This window comes from Phascolarctos cinereus, unplaced genomic scaffold (genome assembly GCF_003287225.1).
Source record: "Phascolarctos cinereus isolate Bilbo 61053 unplaced genomic scaffold, phaCin_HiC Scaffold_1;HRSCAF=81, whole genome shotgun sequence".
Classification (NCBI taxonomy): Eukaryota; Metazoa; Chordata; class Mammalia; order Diprotodontia; family Phascolarctidae; genus Phascolarctos; species Phascolarctos cinereus.
The window spans coordinates 134541764-134563165 of NW_027555514.1; the positions used below are offsets into that span (position 1 = coordinate 134541764).

The 21402-nt window shown below is 36.1% G+C and overlaps 1 protein-coding gene across 2 annotated transcripts in view; it reads left to right on the forward strand.

The window, feature by feature from the left end:
* The window catches only part of TMEM168 (transmembrane protein 168), a 58608-nt gene extending 38964 nt beyond the window's left edge, over positions 1 to 19644 (forward strand). For both annotated transcript variants that reach the window (XM_020984648.2, XM_020984649.2), the window contains exons 3-5: positions 4138 to 4280; positions 9399 to 9673; positions 16143 to 19644. In XM_020984648.2, the coding sequence (XP_020840307.1) occupies positions 4138 to 4280; positions 9399 to 9673; positions 16143 to 16690 (966 nt within the window). In that variant the 3' untranslated portion in view covers positions 16691 to 19644. The remainder of the gene's footprint in view (positions 1 to 4137; positions 4281 to 9398; positions 9674 to 16142) is intronic.
* Positions 19645 to 21402: the final 1758 nt, after the last annotated feature.

The window sequence follows — 21402 nt, forward strand, 5'->3', positions numbered from 1 at the left end:
ATTCTTTTGACTTTAACATCAGTTCAGAGATGAGGGACAGTACATATTCCATCAAATAACAGATTTAGGTCTTGTAGGGACCTTCTACACCTCTCTCATTTTAACTAGAGCACAAAGTGTTAACATGCTTTTCTCAAGATCACATGGTAAGTGAGAAGTACCAGCACAGGGACTTGAATCCAGGTCCTCTGACTTCATTCAGTGTGGTCTTTTGCCTTGTAATCTCAGTTCCAAAGACCCCGTTCTTGAATGCACCCTACATGAAGATAGAAGAGGGCTGGATGAGATCAGGCAACTATTGGCTCTACCCTATTTGGCTGGAACATAGAGCCAGCACATCCAGGGAAACAGGATGAAATAATCTATAAAGACTGGATGAAGCCAGACTGCAGAGGAGTCTCACATGCCAGTGCAAGAGGTTGTATTTTGTTCTGTAAGAAATGGGGAATTCAGCCTAAGGTTTTTGAGCAGAGGAAGTAACAGAAGACAGTTCTCAAAGAGGATCTGCAAAGATGTCCTAAGCAATGGCATTGGAATCGTCTTTATGGTCTCAACTGTTTTTTTAACAATTTTTTTAATTTTTAGAAAACATTAAAACTCATTCTATTTGATAACATTACTTTATATTCCTTATATTGCATGCTATGTAAAACCTTACAGAAAGAAGATATAGGGAAAGTTATAGCATATGCTGTGCTGAGCGAAAATGCAAATAACATGGAAGCACCTCCAGATAACATGTAAAGATCTATATACAGCTGCAGTGTAACATGTACATCTCATAATGGAAAGTTCTTAGTGGGGGGCTTAGGTGGCGAAGTAGATAGAGCACAGTCTTGGAGTCAGGAGGACCTGAGTTCACTGGCCTCAGATATTTGACACTTACCAGCTTTGTATGACCCTGGGCAAGTCACTTAACCCCAGTTGCTTCACACACACACACACACACACACACACACACACACACACACACACACACAAACCCTCCCCAAAAAAATTCTTAATAACATTACATTGGCTAATATCCAAAGAAAAGCAACATATGTTATGAAACAGGTAGAAACTCTTCATATTGTAGGTGGCTTTTTTTACACTTTTTACTGCTGTCTTGTTTTTACAGCACGTTAATTTCCAAACATATCCTTCCCCCACTACACCTAGTGAGCCATCCTTTGTAACAAAAAATTAAAAGAGGGAAAAAGGTAGTTCAGCAAGCTAACCAATACACCCATCTGCTCTTATATGTCATATAATTTAGCATACCTTTATTCGCTTACTTCTTCAAAGAGAGGAGAACTGCATTTTACCTGGAGCCAAGCTTGTTTGTTATGTTTACATAGCCTTTGGTTTCTTTTTGTTGTTCTTTCTTTTTATGTTGTTGCAGTGGTATATAGTTCCCTTAATTCCGCTTGTTATTACTCTGCATCAGTTCCTGTCAGTCTTTCCATGCTTCTTTGAATTTTTCACATGTGTTGTGTTTTTTTAAAGGTGCAGTAATGTGATGTAACATCTGTGTACCACACTTTGTTAAGCCATTCCCCAATAAATAGGCAGAGGGAGGGAGGGAGGGAGGGTGTGTGTGTGTGTGTGTGTGTGTGTGTGTGTGTGTGTGTGTGTGTAGTTCCTTTCTCAGAAGAGCAAGAAGAAAGGAATGCAAATATCAGTTACACAAATCCTGTAGTAAGCCTGTACAGTGGAAGTGATGCTAGCCTTTATTTTAGAAAAAAAAATTTTTTTAAGAGACAGTAATAGTTGAGAGTTTTAACTTACATAAGAATATAATACTCTACAGGTCACATCTATTAATGTATTCTCAATATGTCCTTTATATTGTGAACAGCTTATCCTATCATCAAGACTTTTCATCATTTCTGTTCATTTCAAAAACATTTATTAAAGCTGAAGATACAAAGTTAAAAACAGCTCTTGCCCTTAAGGAACTTACATTTAATGGGGATGCTGCATCTACACAAGAGCCGATATTAGTGCATAGCAAATAATACAAAATAATTTAAAGAATAAAAGAATATTCACAAGATGTAGAGGGAAAGGGAATAAACAAGGGAATAGCTTTTGTGGGAGGTAGTTCCTAAACTGTGCTTTGAAGGAATATAGGAATTCCAAGAAGGGAAAGTGAGGAGGAGTATATTACCTACAGGGGTAACAGTCTGTGCAAAGGCAAGGGAGAGGCTATGTAATGTTATGTAGAGAGAACAATTAGTAATCCATTTGGACTGGAAGAGTGTATGTTGGAGAGAGTGTATAAATATGGAGACTAGAAAATTTAGTGGGACTCATATTATTGAGAGCCTTAAAGTCCAGGCTGAGAAGTTTGTATTTTATCCTAGAGGCAACAAGCAGCCCTTAAGATTTCTGCATGACCTTAAGATCCGTGCTTTAGGGAAGTCAAGTTGCAAGTGGAGGGAACAGATTAGAAAGGGGAAAGGCTTCTTGCAGTGATCCAGATTAGAGGTGATGAAGACCTGAACTAGAGTTGTGGTGGAGTCAGGAGGAGAGAAGGACTTGGATGTGAGAGGTGTTGCAGAGTGTCTGACTCTGGGGAAACCCTGGGGCACCAACCTTGCTCTGACCAGTACTTTCTAACTGCCCTCAAGAAAATCCACACACACCCCCCTCAGTTTTTTCCCACTGTCTTTGTTTCTGGAGCACCTGACAAAGCTAACCCAGGGCCATTTCTGCAACCTTGCTTCTGTAACTCCTTAACATTCCCCTCCTGTAGCTGTTCTGTGTATCCAGTCTGTGTGCCCTCCTGTTTCCCATGACTGTGCCTTTTAAGAACCCCTTTTCCCCCTTCTTCCCTGGGCATCCTTGTCTGAATAAAGCAGTGTGTTGTCCCAAATTGCTGTTTTTTGACCCTGAGTCAATGCCTCACTTTATTAATGATTACCTAGTTGATCTGAGTTTTTCCCAGGTTGACAAGAAGTAGAATAGACAAAGACTTAACACTTGATTGTATGTAGTAGATGGGGATGTGAGGGAAGAAGAGTCAAGGATCACTGAGACAAGTCTCAGCAGTGGGGAAAAGAAGCAAGGGAAGATGTCAAAAAGAGGAATAAGGAAGTTAATGTCAAAATTAATTCCAGTATCCTTCTTGATTAAGAGAATATTCAAATTCTATACCACTTAAAAGAAAATACTTGCATTATCCCCTTGAGCTAGTAAAAAAAAATTATCAGTAACTTTTTTTAAGGGGGGGAGACAGTTGGGGTTAAGTGACTTGCCCAGGGTCACACAGCTAGTAAGTGTCAAGTGTTTGGTCTGAGGCTGAATTTGAACTCAGGTCCTCCTGACTTCAGGGCCAGTGCTCTATTCACTGCACCACCTAGCTGTAAAAGACTGCAGTTCTGAAATTCTTTCCCTAGTTTCCCATATCTAAGATTAATCTGATATTTGGTATTACTATTCAGTGATTTTCTAACCATTGTTTTCCTCCTTTAGCTATACATTTCTTAATGTGTAAGTATTCTATTTGAAAATACGTTGAAGAGTGCTGTATAGATTTTGTATGCTACAGCAGCTAAAATTTCACAAGATTTTCCTCTAGTGATAGGAATTATTTAGAAATTTCACAAAAAATTCTGAATTTCCATAAAAGGATGCCTTTTTAGAGAGCCTAAGTATAAGTGCTTCCAACAAGACTATAATGATCACGGTATGTATACTATCCAGTGGATATTTACTGTCAGGAGATTCAGAGATTATTGGATACTTTATAAGTTGAGTTGGAAAAGACCTTGGAGACCATCCACTCCATCCTTCTTGTTTTCCAAATGAAATAAAGGCTGTTTCTGGGCAGGTTAGGTCGAGATATGCCAGTCATATGACAAGATAATTTTTCCTCACACTGTATTTAGCGGTATAAGATTTATATCCTTGTGAAGACATTATAAAGTTTCTGGTCCAACTCTTATTTTACAAATGAGAAAACTGAGGCTCAGTGAGTTAAAATGACTTATTTTAGGTCACACAGCTGGTAGAGCTAGAATTTAAATGAAGAGTCCAGGTTGAAAAGTTATAAGAAGCTTTGGGGTTTTTTGTTAGCAGGTATGGGATAGGTTAATTGAAATGTGAAAACAAACGTATTTGATAAATGGCTTTTTGTTTTGTTTCCTTTAGCCAACAAATGGAATCTTTTTGAGCATGTTTCTTATCGTTTTACCATTGGAATCCATGGCTCATGGGCTCTTCCATGAACTGGGTAATTGTTTAGGAGGAACATGTGTTGGATATGCTGTTGTGATTCCCACCAACTTCTGCAGGTACAGTGATCCAAGACAGTCATTAGAATATTTATGCCTACATGATAAGTTTAGATCAGTTTTGATTAACATTTTTAAAAAATATAAGCATTGCATTTTTACTCTCACTATAAAAAAGTATAAAAAATTTTCCTTTAAGAAAGGCATAATCAAAGCATTTAAAATTTTTTATTTCAGGAGTTCTTAACCTTTTTTTGTCATGGCCCCTTTTGCATGTGGACTTATCAAAATTATATATTTAAGTGTATAAAATAAATGCACCTATCAAAAATGTCTTTAACATTCATAGACCCCAGGTTAAGAATCTGTGATTTATTTAAATATTTTGGCCCCCACAGTAGAAAAGTTTAATAATTTCTTTGAGAGTTCATTACAAAGAAATTTCTTATTTAAATAGCTATACTATTAGTCAGTTATCCATGATATTGATGTTTTATTCCAGGGGTGGGGAACCTGCAGCCTTGAGGCCGAATGTGGCCCTTTAAATCCCCTTTTATTGAATCCAAACTTCACAGAACAAATCCCCTTAATAAAAGGATTTGTTTTGTAAAACTGGGACTTAGTCAAGGACCTAGAAGGCCACATGTGGCCTCGAGGCCATAGGTTCCCCATCCCTGGTTTATTCCCAAGCTGTTGTAATATAGGTTTGATGTGTTTGTTTGTCTTTTAAATCCAAAGTACCATGTTTAGTGTATTCTATTTGAGTGATGTCTTGGTTTTGCATACATATTGCAAGTGTCTTTTACTGAGAGGAAAATAATTTTTTTGTCACAGAAAAGTTCTAACTGCAGAGCTTCTGTCTTCTTTCCACTTCAGGGGGGAAGAGACACACTTTTAATAGTAAATTGTTTTAATCCTTCACAAGGATTTAGCTTTCAAAAAGTCTTATTGTCACTTTTTTAAATTGTAGAGGTTCATATTTGAGATAAAAGGTTCAAAAGCTATACCCTACAACAAATGATGGAATTCTTTTTAACCATTCAGAAAGGAAATTGTAACACTGAATAAATAAAATTTGTATGGAAAAGTTAGTTTGCACATTACAGAATTATCTGTTCTAGTTAGTATTCATATTCTTGCTGTTCTAGCAATGGAGTATTTTAGTTGTTTTTATTTAGATATTTTGTATTTCTTTTTCTTTTAAAGAAATGAGAAGATTCACATTAACTAAGAACTATATTTTTGAGACACACTGAGATGTAGGGGATAGTCATACAGCTTTTATTTAGGCTTCAGACTTTAATAACTTGAGGTATAGTAATAACAGATGTTTTATAACACTTAAAAATATTTTTAAAAGCACTTTACATACTTTTATCTTATTTAAGCCTCACATTGGTTTGTTTGGGGTTTTTTTTGGCAATTGGGGTTAAGTGACTTGCCTAGAGTCACACAGCTAGTAAGTGTCAGGTGTTTGGTCTGAGGTTGGATTTGAACTCAGGTCCTCCTGACTTCAGGGCCGGTGCTATATCCACTGTGCCACCTAGCTGCCCCTCGAGCCTCATATTGAAACCATCTATTATCACAAGTGGTGGATTTCCCCCTACCCCCACCCAAAAAAACCAAACCAAACACCAAAACTCATACTTCAGTTCTAATAGCCATGGAACATAGTTATAGCCATTTTCATTTCATGGGATCTGAGCATCATAGTCTTAGAGCTGGAAGGGATTTTTGAGGTCCTACAGTCCAACCATCTCATTTTACAAATGAGACAGCTGAGGTTCCTTGATTTCAAATTTTAAATCTAGTGATTTTTCCACGGCCACTGTTGAGTAAATGCATTGTTCAAAGAGTTTATAGTCTAATAGGAAAATATAAGCGTTATAAAAATAACGAATGAAGCATCTTAAGTGCAGAGTACTATGTGCAAAGAACTCTGCTAAGTGCTGGTAATACAAATAAAAATGTAAGAAAGCCCCTGCTGTCAAGGAGTTCATGTTCTAATGGGAGAAACAGCACGTATGGAACATCTCAGCTGCAAGTCAGATGGAAAAATTCTGTGATCTTTATGGTGTAGTGGCAAAGTAGACATAAATGTCTCTTCTTCAACATTTCCACTGATAAAATCATATCACTTTATCATGGTGAGCCATTTAACAGTGCCAAGGACTTTGGTGGCAAGAATTTTCTTTTCTGTGTTTTCAGCAGCTCTGGCTGTAGTTTGCATTTCCACAGGAATTGCTTCCCAGGATATTTGAGGGCACTGGGTTGGAAGCATTATTATTTCCAAAGTTCTTAGGTTCAGACTCCTGGGCTGTTATAATAGAAGATATTAGGATAATATATAAGTACTTAAGAGAGGCACAGAGTGTTATAAGAGGTCCATGGGATAGAGAAAGTCATTACTGATTGGAGTAAGCCTCTGTGGACAGGAAGGCATTTGAGCTAGGCAATAAAGATTGAATGGGATTTCAATTGGTAGAGGTCAGGAAGGAGTAGGAGGACATTCTAAGCAGTGTGAACTAAGAGCAGAAAAAATGGGAAAATGTGGTAGCTGTATAGAGAATGGCAAATTCCTAGTCTTCAACGTATAATAAATACATGGTGGGGAGTGAAATGAATTAAACCTGGAAAAAGAGAATGGCATTTAATCGTAGAAGACAAGTTTAAAGCCACTGAGCAGTTTTGAGCAGAGGAGTGACAAGATCAGATTTATGCATAATCTAGCAGTGATCTGAAGGATACATTTGGTAGCAGAGAGAGTAAAGGTGGGAAGACCATTCTGGAGGCTATGATAATAGTCTAGGCAAGAGGTAATAAGGATTGTGATGATAACTTATAAAATAGAGAGGACAGATTCAAGAGGTAGCACAAAGATAAAAATCACAGAATAATAAATTAGAGGGACCTCATTGCTGTTCACTTGTGTCTGTTTCTTCAGGACCCCAGGTGCCAATTGTCCCCAGGATTTTCTTAGCAAACATACTGCAGTGGTTTGCCATTTCCTTCTCCAGTGTTAGGCAGGGGTTAAATGACTTGTCCAGGGTCATACAGCTAGTAAGTATCTGAGATCACATTTGAACTCAAGTCTTTCTGTCTTCAAGTCCAGTTATATCTAATTTTTTTTACCCTATTTATTTATTTAGTGAGGCAATTGGGGTTAACTGACTTGCCCAGAATCACACAGCTAGTGAATGTTATGTGTCTGAAGCTGGATTTGAACTCAGGCACTCCTGACTTTAGGGCCGGTGCTCTATCCACTGCTCCACCTAGCTACTATCTACTTAGCCACATAGTGCTGAGAGGAACCTCAGAGATCATCCAAGCCCCTCATTTGATAGGTAAGGAGACTCTGAGGCCCAGAAAATTGAAGCTACTTAACCAAGTTCATACAGATAGCAAGTGACGCAGGTAGTATTTGAATCCAGGTTCTCTGACTTCAAATACATTGTTTTTTTCCACTATATCATTCATATACCATAATTCATTCAACCAGTTGGACGCCTACCTAGTTTCCAGTTCTTGTTATTACAAAAAAAAGCTGCTTGGCATAATGCCTACTTATGGCAGTGCTTAGTAAATGCTAGCTGCCGAACTATAAATATTTTTGAACATATAGGACCTTTCCTTTTTATTTTATCTCTTTGGGGTATTGACCTAGTAGGGCTTTGTTAACTTTTTCATGAGTTTCAGATTGATTTCCAGAGTGAAATTATCAGTCCACAGCTCTACCAGCCGTACATCACTGTGCCTGTTTTCCTATGGCCCCTCCAACATTTGTCATTTTTCTTTTTTTGTCAGTTGTGCCAGTTGATGAGTGTGAGATCTAGATTCAAGTAAATTCATCGTTATTTTTTTGAAATCTTCAGATATAGCCTAGTCTTTTTGATTTAGTTTTGAAGACTGGTGGTCTAAATTGAGTTTTAGAGTTTTTGATTAAATAAGTCACAGCTTATTTTACCTTTAGGGGCTTGAAGCCACTGATTTTATCAGCCACTCATTCACCTATTATCTGTTAGGATAGAATGTCTGTTTTGGGTTCATTTATTGCTTACTAAGTTATGCTTCTCTTTCACAGTGATATTTTCTTGAACTTGTTTGTAGATTTGGAAATATGGTTTGCACCTTCTTCAGTGACTTTGAAATCAAAGTTCTTTTTTAAAAATGTCAGTATCTTTTGTATCATCTTCATTTCCAAATATATCCCTCCCTTTAATCCAAGTTTAAGTTTAAAGTTAATAATACTTTATGAAGACCTATTTTAAATGTGAAAATTAAGTAGGTAATTGAAGTGTTTGTTAATTTTTATTTTGAGATTTTAACTCAGGAAATTTATATATCTTTTTTCTTTCTTGGCCCCACTCAATTTTAAAATAGATTTTACCTCAAAATATGTATCAAAATCTTTTTCTAAGAAATATTATTGATGAATTTTTTTGGCCAGCAATTGTAAATGAGGTGCTAATGAGAACAGTGTTTCTTCCTAGAGAGTCTGTTGTTGTAGAGGCATTTTGGAGCTCATATTTTGATTTCCCCAGTTTAAAGCAGTGGCTGCCATTATTTCATCTTCATATCCCTAGTGTCTTTCACATTGGCATTTAAAAAATATTGAATTACATTGGTAACATTAAAAAAATAACCTCTTGGTTATTGTTTAGAATTCTCTTATCTGTCCTGATACTTAGATAGTTTTAGGAGTGGCAAGGAGAAGATAATTTTAGAATTAATACATTTCTGTGAAGCAGTTGGCTTAGATTAGAGGTGAGGAACCAGCCTGCCTTTTTAACTGAGTCCAAATTTTACAGAATGAAACCTTTGATTAAGGGGTTTTGTTCTGTGAAGTTTGGATTCAGTCAAAGGGCCATACTTGAGGACTAGAGGGCTACCTGAGGCTGCAGGTTCTCCATCCCTGGCTTAGATCAAGGATTCTTAACATGGGGCCTATGAACTTGAGCTTAATTTTTTTTTTTGTAACTACATTTTAGTGTAATTGGTTTCCTAGGCATTTTATTTTATGCATTTAAAAATATTATTCTTAGAAAGGACGCATAGACATTATCAAACTGCCAAAAGGTTCCATGACACAAAAATGCTTAAGAACTTCTGGCCTAGATGATCTTTAGCATCCTTCCAACTTAATTTATCCTTCTGTTTGTTTTTGTTTTTTTCCTATAGTCCTGATGGTCAGCCAACTCTTCTTCCACCAGATCATGTTCAGGAGCTGAACTTGAGGTCTACTGGCATGCTCAATGCCATTCAGCGATTTTTTGCTTATCACATGATTGAAACATATGGCTGTGACTATTCCACGAGTGGCTTTTCTTTGGATACTCTGCATTCCAAGCTCAAAGCTTTCCTTGAACTTCGGACTACAGATGGACCCAGACATGACACTTATGTTTTGTATTACAGTGGTCACACTCATGGTACAGGAGAATGGGCTCTGGCAGGTAATCCACTTTTAGACTTTTTAAATGTTGGAAATGTTTCTACTAATCCAGACCTGTAAGTTCCTCTTACTTATGTCCAAACACCAAGCATGCCTATACTTGGTCATGTGAAATCCCAAGAGTTCTGGATCCATGTACTATGGATAACTTTAATTGCTATTAGAGAAAAGTCATCTGAACTAAAAAGAAAATTATATTATGTAGCAGTTTGAGGGAAAAGAATCTTACTATTTTAGACTCAGTGATTTAATTTTCTTTCAGTACATGAATTTTCAGCATACTACTACAGAGTATTTTTAAAAGCTAACTTCTACAAATAAAGTATTTCAGAGTCTTTGTCTAAGAACAGAGATTTTTAGTTCATTTTATCATTTTGTTTTTTATTTCAAAGAACTCAGTGAAAAAAGTGTGCAGTCTTAATTCAGGCAGGGTGGCATAGTTGAAAGAATATTGATTTGCACAAATAAGGAATCTTGGAGTCTAGTCCTGGCACTATCACTAAATCTAGTGAACTGACCTTTAGGGGGGGCCTCAGTTCAGCTATAATAGGAGGGGTTGGACTTAACTTGTAATGTCCCTCCTAGCTGTAAAATGATATGATTTTCTGATGGTGTTAAGCAGCTGAAAATATAAAATAAGAAACACGTTTGTGTATATATACGATCTCAAGGATTTTGAAATTGGAGGCCACCTTAATGATCATCTGGGTAAACCCCATCAAATGAATAATGAGAGTTTAAAATGTTTTCTTTGTCTAAATTTTGTTTGAGGGAGATAAAAGTGATAAAAACATATTTTCTTACTTTTAAACCTGCTAATAATATACGTTTAAGCCCAGGTATTTTTAGCCATGGAGAATGTTGATATGGTTGCACCTATTTAATATATCTTTTCTTGTGGAGGTGGGAGTATTCTGTTTGTAAATGATATACTTTCTCTATTCCAATAAAATAACTGTGTAGTTAATATTTAATAGTAGATGTTGTTATGAAATGCTTGTAGGTTAAGAAAGTTGATAGTGAGATTCAAGAGAGTAAAAAACTAAAGAGTACTTTAGAACAGCTAAATTAAATCATTGAACTCTAAGAAGTAGTTATTAGAGAAGTGATAAAAGAGGACAGTAGGTATGGCATCAGTAGATTTACTGCAAATCCATATAAAATGTTGGTTATTCAAGAGTGATCTTAAAATATGTTAATATTAATGAGAGTCTGCAAAGATGAAATTAAATTTTTTTTCCTTTTTTTTTTGGTGAGGTAATCGGGTTAAGTGACTTGCTCAGGGTCACACAGCTAGTAAGTGTCAAGTGTCTGAGGCCGGATTTGAACTCAGGTCCTCCTGACTCCAAGGCTGGAGCTCTATCTACTGTGCTACCCAGCTGCCCTAAATTAAATGCTTTTCAAGATAATTATTTTAGTTGCTACACTATGGACCCAAAAGTATAAATTTATATTTCTCTACTTTGGGGACCTTAACTGCTGGTATGGGAGCTCTGTCCCACAGACCACAACTCCACTGTAACATAGCAGGTGGCCTTTTGAGAGTGGCTGAGACCAAAAAATTCATCATCCTGTGGCCAACCTCATAATGAATCTTTTAAATTTATTTAGTGAGGCTAGTCTTCAAACAACAGATGTAAACAGACCTTTACTCAAAACCCTTCCAGTGGAGCAGCTAGATGGCGCAGTGGATAGAGCACCAGTTTTGGAGTCAGGAGGACCTGAGTTCAAATATGGCCTCAGACATATAACACTTAACTAGCTGTGTGACCCTGGGAAAGTCACTTAACCCCAGTTGCCTTACTCAAAAATCAAAACCCTTCCAGTTTGGTTGGAACTGTCAAAGCTTATGCTCTACTGGCATTGCCTTTTAGAACCCAGGGTCACCTCCCATGAGTCAGTGAGACCTAAAAGTAGTACTTGAATGAAGTTAACAACTTTGTACATACAACTAGAACATAAGGAAAGCCTTTATCTTGTGATGGATTCTTTAGAATTCTTGAGTCCTAAGTATTTTTATGGAAAGGAGGAAGGTTTAAAAATATGTAAGAAACGGGTGACAGAATTTTGGAGTTGGAAGGAGTCGCAGGTGCCACCTAATCCAACCCACCAGAAAAAAAATTCCCACTACAACATATCTGGTAAGGGGACATCCTGCCACAGCTTGCAGACCTTCAGTGAGGGGGAGTCAACTTTCACCCAAGGCAGCCCATTCGTTTTGAGATCGCTCTTCTTGTTAGGGAACTTTTCCTGGAATCAACTAAAAACTAAGAATACCTTCTTCCTTTGTTCTGCCTCTGAGGCTAGAGGAACAAAGGCTAAGCCCTTTTACATGTGAAATACTTGAAGACATCAAGCCCATTTTTCCTGATCCTTCTCTCCTCTCAGCCTAATGTCCCTGTTTTCTTCAACTAGCCCCCATATAGCATATCCATCACCTTCCTGACTGCTTTTCTCCACACATTCTTCAGTTTGTTAATGTTCTTCCTAAAATGTGGTGCCCAGCACTGAACACAATATTGAAGATTACCTTTCATATACCTGCTCTATATCTATATGTATAGTTGTTTACACATTGTCTTTCATATTAGAATTTGAGCTCCTTGAGGGCAGAGACAGTTGCATATAGCACAGTGCCTAGCACTGTTTGTTGACTGGCTGACTAGAAGATAAAGTCTGACCAGGGAAGAATACAACTTGACTATTATTATATTCCTATTCAAGGAAGCCATGTCTCTTAATATAACCTAAGATCAAATCACCCTTTCTGTCAGCCTTGTTACACTTTTAACTCACATCAGACACCTAGATCTTTTTCATTTAAACTGGTTTGTAGCTGTTCCATCCTGTACTTATGATTTCTTGGACCCAAATGTAAAACTTTACATTTGTCCCTGTTAAATTTCATCTTATGAAATTCAGCACACTTTTCTAGCCTTTCAGGATTATTATTAGATCCTGTCTTGATCATTCAGAATGTTATCTATCCCTCCCAGCTTTATCATTTGAAAATTTGATAAGCATGCCATCTATCATCTTGATTCAAGTCATTGATAAAAATGTTAAACAGCAGAGGACCAAGTAGGAATCCCATAGGTACTTCACTGGAGACTTGTTGTCACGGGGACAATGAATGAACCATTAACAAATACTCTGAGTCCAGCCATCCAATCATTTCTGAATCCATTTATTTTTAATATTACCTACTCGACATCTCTCCCTTTTCTCCACAAGGACAGGATGAGATACTTTACCAAAAGCTTTGCTATAGTAAAAATTAAACATCTCTATTTTCTTTCTATTGAGAGTTTTGTGTCAAAGGCCAAATGTAGATCCAGGTCTTTCTGACTTTGAGGCTAGCTCTGTACCTACTGTGTTGTACCACATACTACCTCTTCTTCTCTACATATTCTTTTAAAATCTTAGTTATTTTTAGTTGATGAGTTGTTTCTTTTTATGTTTTCCCAATTTGATTCCAAAGTCTCTTAGATTGGCTTCATCTGTAGAATTTCAATCTACATTCTACTTGTCACTGCTTCTTCAAAAATTTAGAATGCGTATCATATAATACCTGTGGCTTTTCACCCTGGTCATATCCCCCAAAGGATCCTATCTTCTCCACTCTAGCAGCAGCCAGTTCCTTCCTATTAGTGGAACTCAGACCCAGAACAGAATCTCTTCTTGTTAGTTCCTCTACCTTTTGAAGAATAAGTTATAATTAAGCCAAGATAAGATGGTCACTGCTGTGCTTTGGAGGAGAGAAAGCACCAGCAGATGTTGTACAGTTGAAGTCCCTCATCACTTACTATGTGATGCCTCTTTGCCATGCTTTAAATGTTTCCTATACTCAGTCTCTTTACTCTTTCTAGATTGACTGAAGTAAAATCTGGTAACAGCATCAGTCTTGTTTCTCTCCACTAATCTTTACCCCAATGCTGTTTACTCTGCATCTCTCCTCTAGTTCCTGGATTTTCACACATGCATGTATACATTCTTAAAATACAATGCTATCTCCCTCTCTTCCCGTTTTCTCTTAACTACCTTGAGACACATTCTTATCATGGATCTCATCCCACCAAATTTTTCATATTTGTGAGATCAAATTTACCTTCTTGTATTTGGATTACTTGATTGATAGAACAAGTTGCTTTAAAAAATGGTAAGGAATTGGATTAAGGAAAAAGTTAATGAATTCACTTTGGCAAGGAGTAGGGACACCTCCTCTGTAAGGACAAAAGAGAGGGTAAAAATATCAAAAAGTTTTGAAGTCTGGAGGGAGATGAGTTGAACAAAAGGGAATTTCTTATTGGATGTTATCAACCTTTTCACTGAAAATGCAGGTGTGTCATGTGTTGTATGGGGTATGGTGCTTGAAAGAGAAAAGTATTTGAAATAGTTGCTTTGGATATGATAATGAAAAATCAAGAATCCTGAACTGAAGCATTTTTTAAGCAACAGTGTTGGGCCCACTTAGAGTAAGCACTACTGGCATATTGGTATAAATCAATGTATTTTATGACTTTGCTCTACCAGCATCTAGCTAGCTGGAAGGAAGAATGGAGAAATCAGGAAAAAAATCAAACCAGTGGTTTCCTGAGTTTTAGTGTTAGACAAGGTGCCAATGTAGCAGGTTAAATGAAGGACACTTGTGAAACTATATAGCAGACTCTGAAATTTAAATATCTTACACCAGTGGTGTCCAACTCAAATAGGAATGGAGGCACTAAACTGTAATTAAGAATCCTTGCAGACCACATATTGACTTAGAAGACCAGATACTAACATTATCTCTGTTGTATTATATTTTTATTTATTTTGTTAAATATTTCCCAATTGAATTTTAATCTGGCTCCTGTCCTCAGGAAGGCTTATGGGCTGCCCACGTTTTGGGGCAGCTTTAGATGTCCTTCTTGGTACATTTGTGTAGTTGTCTGCTATTTTTCTGGGTTAGAACAGCTTTAAAAATTAAAACATTTCATAGTATCTATAGTAAAATTAAGACCTTCAGTCCTTACCCACCAAAAATCAGGACAGATGAAGGTAATTTATTAAATACAATTGATTTTTTAAAATTTGCATTAAGTAATGCAAATGAAAAGCCCCAGAGACAGAGTTTCTGGGTAATTAATAATCAGCTTATTAATCAGACTAGCAAATAATAGAGGTCAGTGGTCTCCCTCTCTCTCTTATAATCAAAGACCCTGTATGGAGGTTATTGAATGTTTAAATACCTTTGGAAAAGACAGTGTCCCTGAGGGTAGAAATCAACTCTGATTGGTTAACAAACAATTAATGAAAGAATGAATATTATAATGAGAGGTGGGCCTTTTTTAGTGAGAGGCTGGGGGACATGACTTTCATCATGTCAGCACTCTCAGGTCATTCTACCTCCACTAATCTATACAAAAGAATCTATTCCCCACCCAGCCCTGTTTGAACAGTGGTGGGTTATAGTAAGAATGCCACCTAGATAAGATGATCTGGGTGGGGTGAATTTTTGGGCAAGGTCAGAAATGTCCTTGAGACTGGGCTTTGAATAAGAAAGCAAACATGAGGATCTTTGGGTCCTGTATATAAAATTGGTTATTAATATAAGAAGAAAATAATCATTTTTCTCATTATAATAATTTTCTCATAAACATCATCTTTTTAAAATAAATAAGCCATCTTCAAATTTATAAAACAAGTTTCTTGACTATCTCCGCAAATCTACTTTTAATGCAAATAGGATAATTTTTTTTTTTACTGGTCTAAAATCTGGTTTTTAAAATGTCTCCTGTAAAGGAAGTCTTTAGTTTTACATTGCATGTTTAATTCCAAGAATTGAGTTTACCAATCTGAAGTTTAAATAAAATGACCAGCAACATGATAGAGTTGAAAAAGCACTGGGCTGTAATTCCAGCTTTGCCACTAATTAATTATGTGACCTTGTGAGAGGCAGCTTTAACACTAGCCCTCTTCAGGTTCTGTTCAGGGATGAAATGAAGCACCTGCAAATCACTGAACAGTTAACAAAAGGAGTTTTCCTTTGTCCTAACAACAGTGGCACTTAGTTTCTCTGCGTGCATCATGGTCTCCGTGTGAAAATGCTGTGGTCATCAGCATAGGAAATATGGTGAGGAACATTGATACTTTCATGATCTTCAGAAAACCACCCAGTTAGAGGCACCTCAGCTATTGCAGCTGGGTCTTTTTATGCCTGTAGGTGACCAGGGAGCTGTGTGGTGGGGGAACTGGAACCAATTAAATCCCTGGGACAGATTTGTCTCCTTTTAGAGAACTTAAATCCCTATGGAAAGAGGAGCCTGGGCCTACCCTATGTTGTGGTTGGAGGGGAAAGAAGCTGCATCAGGGAAGGTCCAGTAAATACTAGTCTTTTCACAGACCTTCCCTAAAATCTCCACCTGTTTCCTTAATCCAGATTTCTTCAGATACAAGTCTTACTATTGAATTTTCTTCTTTTTTTGTAGGTGGAGACACATTACGGCTTGATACACTTTTGGAATGGTGGAGAGAAAAGAATGGTTCTTTCTGTTCCCGACTTATTATTGTACTAGATAATGAGAACTCAATACCATGGGTTAAAGAAGTAAGAAAAATTAATGATCAATATATTGCAGTGCAGGGAGCTGAGATGACCAAAGTGGTGGACCTTGAAGAAGCTGACCCTGCACAGCTTGGTGACTTTACAAGAGACTGGGTGGAATACAACTGTAATGCTAACAGCAACATCAGCTGGACTGAAAAGGGGCGTGCTGTTAAAGCAGTGTATGGTGTATCAAAACGATGGAGTGACTACACTCTGCATTTGCCAACAGGAAGTGATGTTGCCAAGCACTGGATGTTATATTTTCCTCGTATTACGTACCCTCTGGTGCATTTGGCAAACTGGTTGTGTGGCCTAAACCTTTTCTGGATCTGCAAAGCTTGTTTTAGGTGCTTGAAAAGGTTAAAAATGAGGTGGTTTCTTCCTGCTGTGCTGGACACAGGACAAGGCTTCAAACTTGTCAAATCATAATTAAGAACCAAAGATGGAACACGACTAAGAGTCTTTTACTATCAGATATGACTAACTTGCCACTTTTTGTATACTGTTTTTTGTGCGTGGAAGATATCTCGCCACTTTATAGTTGCACTGTTTTCTTAAGCAATTGCAGTATATGCAAGGGGTTGGGAACTGTATCATTTTGAACTAAAAAAGTGTGTGCTTGGTGAATAACATTTGTAACCAAAATTCTTTGTAAATGTATAAGGTCTACTAAGTATGACCATGCAATTTGAAGAAAGGTTGCATGTTCATATATATTAGGAAAAAACAAAACAAAACAAGACTGCTGTGAAACAATTGTCAAAGAACAAAAATGCCTTATTTTCTAGGAAGAAACTATAGCATGTAAAGCAGACTTGCTTGGTTACTATTATGAAAAAAAACTGGGTATAAAAAAATGTCTTGCTCTGAATAGTGTTATAGACTGAGTTGAGACCATTGGAAGGCCTGTAGGCCCATTGAAAATAGAAAAGATCCTTCCTATGATGAATTTTAAGGTACAGATATGCAAAGCATGCAGGCCAGTGCCTTGAGTTGCCTTTGCTGTGACCATTAAAAGGGCATAGAATCCAAAATTAGTCAATTTAGCTGTAACCTATTTAGGTACAACAACAAGCTACAGGATATATAGAAATTACTTTTGCATGCATTGTTGGAAGGACCTGAATCAAAAGACTGGGCAATTTTATAGTCTTATCTCAGGGTCATTTAACATTTTCTTAATGATGCAAAGTGGCAAATGCACACACTTTCCAAACAAACTTAGTCTCTTCTTTCAAGGAGTTGTCTAACTTAAGTCAGAATATATTAAGCAAAAAAGGGATATTTTGGCTCATCAGTGCTCATATTCTTCCATAAAATTTGTTACTTTTCACCCAGTAAAAAAATTAACATTGTCTAGCTTAGGCTGGTAAGTTTTCTACTGTTATACACATGATATATTATGTAAAAGTATTTAATATTAACGGTTTTGTCAGAATGTAAGAACATAAGAAATTTTTAACCATAACAAGGTTTTCTGTGTTTAAACAATCTGTGATCAGTGTACTCCCTGAGGGGTGGTTCACTCCTCACTCTTACTCATAATTTCTCAGATTTTAGATTTCTATCTTTGAGAAATAAATAGCATTAAATTTGGGGGTTTATTAGCAGTTCTCTATTTAAGTTACTGTAGCTCCTCGGAATTAAGCCACTTTTCCAATTTGACGGAGAATTGAATCTTTACCTTGTGTCTACCTCTTTCTATCTGCTGAAAATTGAGGATTTGGTTACTAGTAAGTTGCTAAAGGGTCATGGATAAGTGCATCCACTGTCCATAATGCATTGCTTTAGTCCACCAGTTCTGATTTATATAACATATATAACAATGAATCTGACCAGCATTTCAAGTAATGTATGTTGACATATAACCCATAAATTTATTTTGCTAATAATTTAGTGAATTAATGTAATCAGAAAGGCAAGAATTTAAACTTTGTAGGCATTAAAATAAGCTTATATCTCCAAAAAGAGTTAAATTAATAAAATCTCCTTTTTTCAAATTTCCTAGAAAAGGCTTCATTAGCACATTAATTTTTTTTTTAATTTAGAGAAGGATATAACTAATTATAATCTGTTTTCTCACTATGTAATGATATTAAGAAAATAGTCATGAAAAAGAAATTTGGAAAAAGAAAATGTTTAGGACTACAAAATTTTTTAATTATTTTTGATACATGCTCCTTTTTAAGCATTTCTGATAGGACGGGTATTGTTTTGGAGGAAAAATGGGTCCAAGAAGGAACCTTGGAGAAAAATGTGGCTTGAGCTGTGTGTAAATGCTAAAAAATTAATAAAGATTGCATTTTGAGACCTCCCACCAAAGGAAAAATGAAAATGACCGTGTTAAAGCCAATTAGCTTTGAATTTGTGAAAGCTTCTCTGAAGTTGCTGTCCTAAATGCCAATGAGCTCTGCACTTGATTCATTAAATGACAGTAGCCAGATTGGGACTTTTAGGAAAAATGAAATGCTTTTTCTACTATTTGGCATTTTACATGGTATAACTATAAAGTAATGAAACTGATTTTCACATTTGTATGGTAGGGAGTGTGTGGAATGGCTTTCATTAGCCACGGTCTCATTACTTTGGTCATACCACATATTTAGAAAAGAATTATTTGTAGTAAGAGGCATGAAATTGAATCATTTTTCACATCTACCAAAAAGATTATTTGGATGTATTCATTCAATAGAAAATGAATTTGGATTCATTTGTTTCTCAAATTTTGTGCCTTTCTAAAGCTATAAAAGTATTTCTGCAGCCAATTTTTAAAAGGTGTGCAATGTAAATATTTGATAAATAACAGTGCAGGTTCTATCTCCTATGCATAGAGTCATGAGTTATGTTTTAATCATTTATGTGCAATCATTCTTTCAAAAAAATGTTAGGGTGTTTTTTTTTTCCCCTTAGGTCAAAAAACCTTCCTCCTTGAATTGCTTGGATCATTGTTTAAATAGCTTTTTTAGTTATTCTTATTATGTACATGACACTATGATAAACTTCTATTTCTAGAGCCCATTTTTATGACCAGCATTTTCTTAAAATTATATTAGTAGCAAAAATGAATTTTTATGTTGTGTCTTAGTGGGTGGATTTTTGTTTTGAGTAAAATATCTTTATTGGAATCTATTTATTAAATGGATTTTTTTGTTTGTGATGATTTTGCTCTAAAATATATTTGCTGTTTTGGATACTTCCTTCTAATATATATTCTTTCATACTGAGAGTTTGATTGTTTAGAAGTGATGTTTTATATTACATTTCTTTAGGCTAGGATTAACTATATCACAAGAAAACTTGTTTGGAAAATATGCCATTGCATTGGTTCATTACATGAATGTATAATTGATTGTATTTATTAGTAAAGGCTCAAAGGAATTACATTATGACCTATCAGTAGTTTTAATATCATCTCTATTTTTAGCCACAAGATTGTTCGTGCTACAAGGTCATGACCTGTTCTATATATATTTTCAACCCATTGCCCCAGCATAGAGTCTTACACAAAGTAGTAATAGGCATTGTAAACATTTATGGAACAAATGAAATTTTGTATACCAAAAAAAATAATTCCTCTGTGGTATGGTGTGAAGAGCAGCAGCTTTAGAGTCAAGATAACTGAGCTTTAATATTTCTGTGTGTGACTTCAAAGGCCTCACTTAACCCCTCTGAGCCTCAGTTTCCTCATGTGGAAAATGAGAGTTCCAACTATATGACCTGTAAGATCTCTTCCAGATATAAATCTTGTGTCAATTCTGACACAATCAGAAATACATCCCTGCCAACACTACCATGTGCCCCCTCTTGTTCCACTTTGTCAGCATTCCCATAGTCGTGGACAGTAATAGAGTAAGATCATGGAAATTATCTTACATTCCTTAATTGTATTGCAGAAGACTGGCTATTTTGTGGTTCCTGTATTTAATAAAATCATAATTATAAAATTAGTGGATAAAAGGACACTAAATCCAATATCTTTATAATGAAGAACATTTAATAGTGTTAAACTTTTAGAAGAAAAATGTGTTCAAATTGGCTTACTTATGTTTAAAAAAAAGGAACTAAGATGTGATGCTTGTGAAATGGCATTTATCGGGAGTCTTATGAACCTTTTCATCCAGCTTCTTTGTGATTAGACTTTGAATTCTGTATTCAGTTTTGTTTCTCTCCTAGAAAATGTAGAGAAATCAGATATTTTAGCAATTAAAATTATTCATGAAAGTAAAAATCTTACTTATGAAGAAAGTACAATGATCATATATTTAGAGCCAGAAAGGACCTCAAAGTCATCTAGTCCACTGCTCTCTTTATACGGAGAGGAAATTGAAACCCAGAGGTTAAGTCACTTGCCCCAAGTCACAAAAGTATGAAGTAGCAGAGTCCAGGGATCTGATTACAAATCCAGCAGTCTTTCCACTGTGCCATGCATGCTGCCTCACAAGGAAAGTAGACATTAATACTACTAACAATAAAATTTTCATGTAAGAAAAGTTCTGCATACTATCTGAAGAGGATTACTAGTATCCAGTCTTGCTTTTTGAATGGCTGCAGTTTCAACAAGTAGAAATGAATGATGAAAACTAAATGTAAGTATGGAAATAGTCAACATCCTCTTGTCTTCATTCATATCTCTTATAATTATTGAAATTTTGATTGTAGGCAGCTTATTGTATTGAAAGTAACTCAGAGAGGGGCAGCTGTGGATAGAGCTTCGGCCTTGGAGTCCGAAGGCCCTGAGTTCAAATGTGGCCTCAGACACTTGAGACTTACTAGCTATGTGACCCTGGGCAAGTCACTTAACCCCATTGCCTGGCAAAAAACAAAACAAAAAAAAGAAAATAACTCAGAGTCAGAAAATAAGCTGTGGCTTTATAAGTAGGAAATAAAAATCCATTCTTACAGTTTTGTTTTTTCTAAGTCTACACAACTGATTAGAAAGAGAATTCAGGCAAACCACCAAGTTTTTTATATTTATTATTATTGATATATTTTTTTATTTTTGTATTTATGTGATACCTAATAGCCAATTTGACAAATTTTCTTTTTATATGAATTGACTAGATTAACTAGTATTTTTTTTGTGTGTGTAAACCTATAGCCATAACATTTAGTTACATTAATGACACTGTTGCTGATCTACA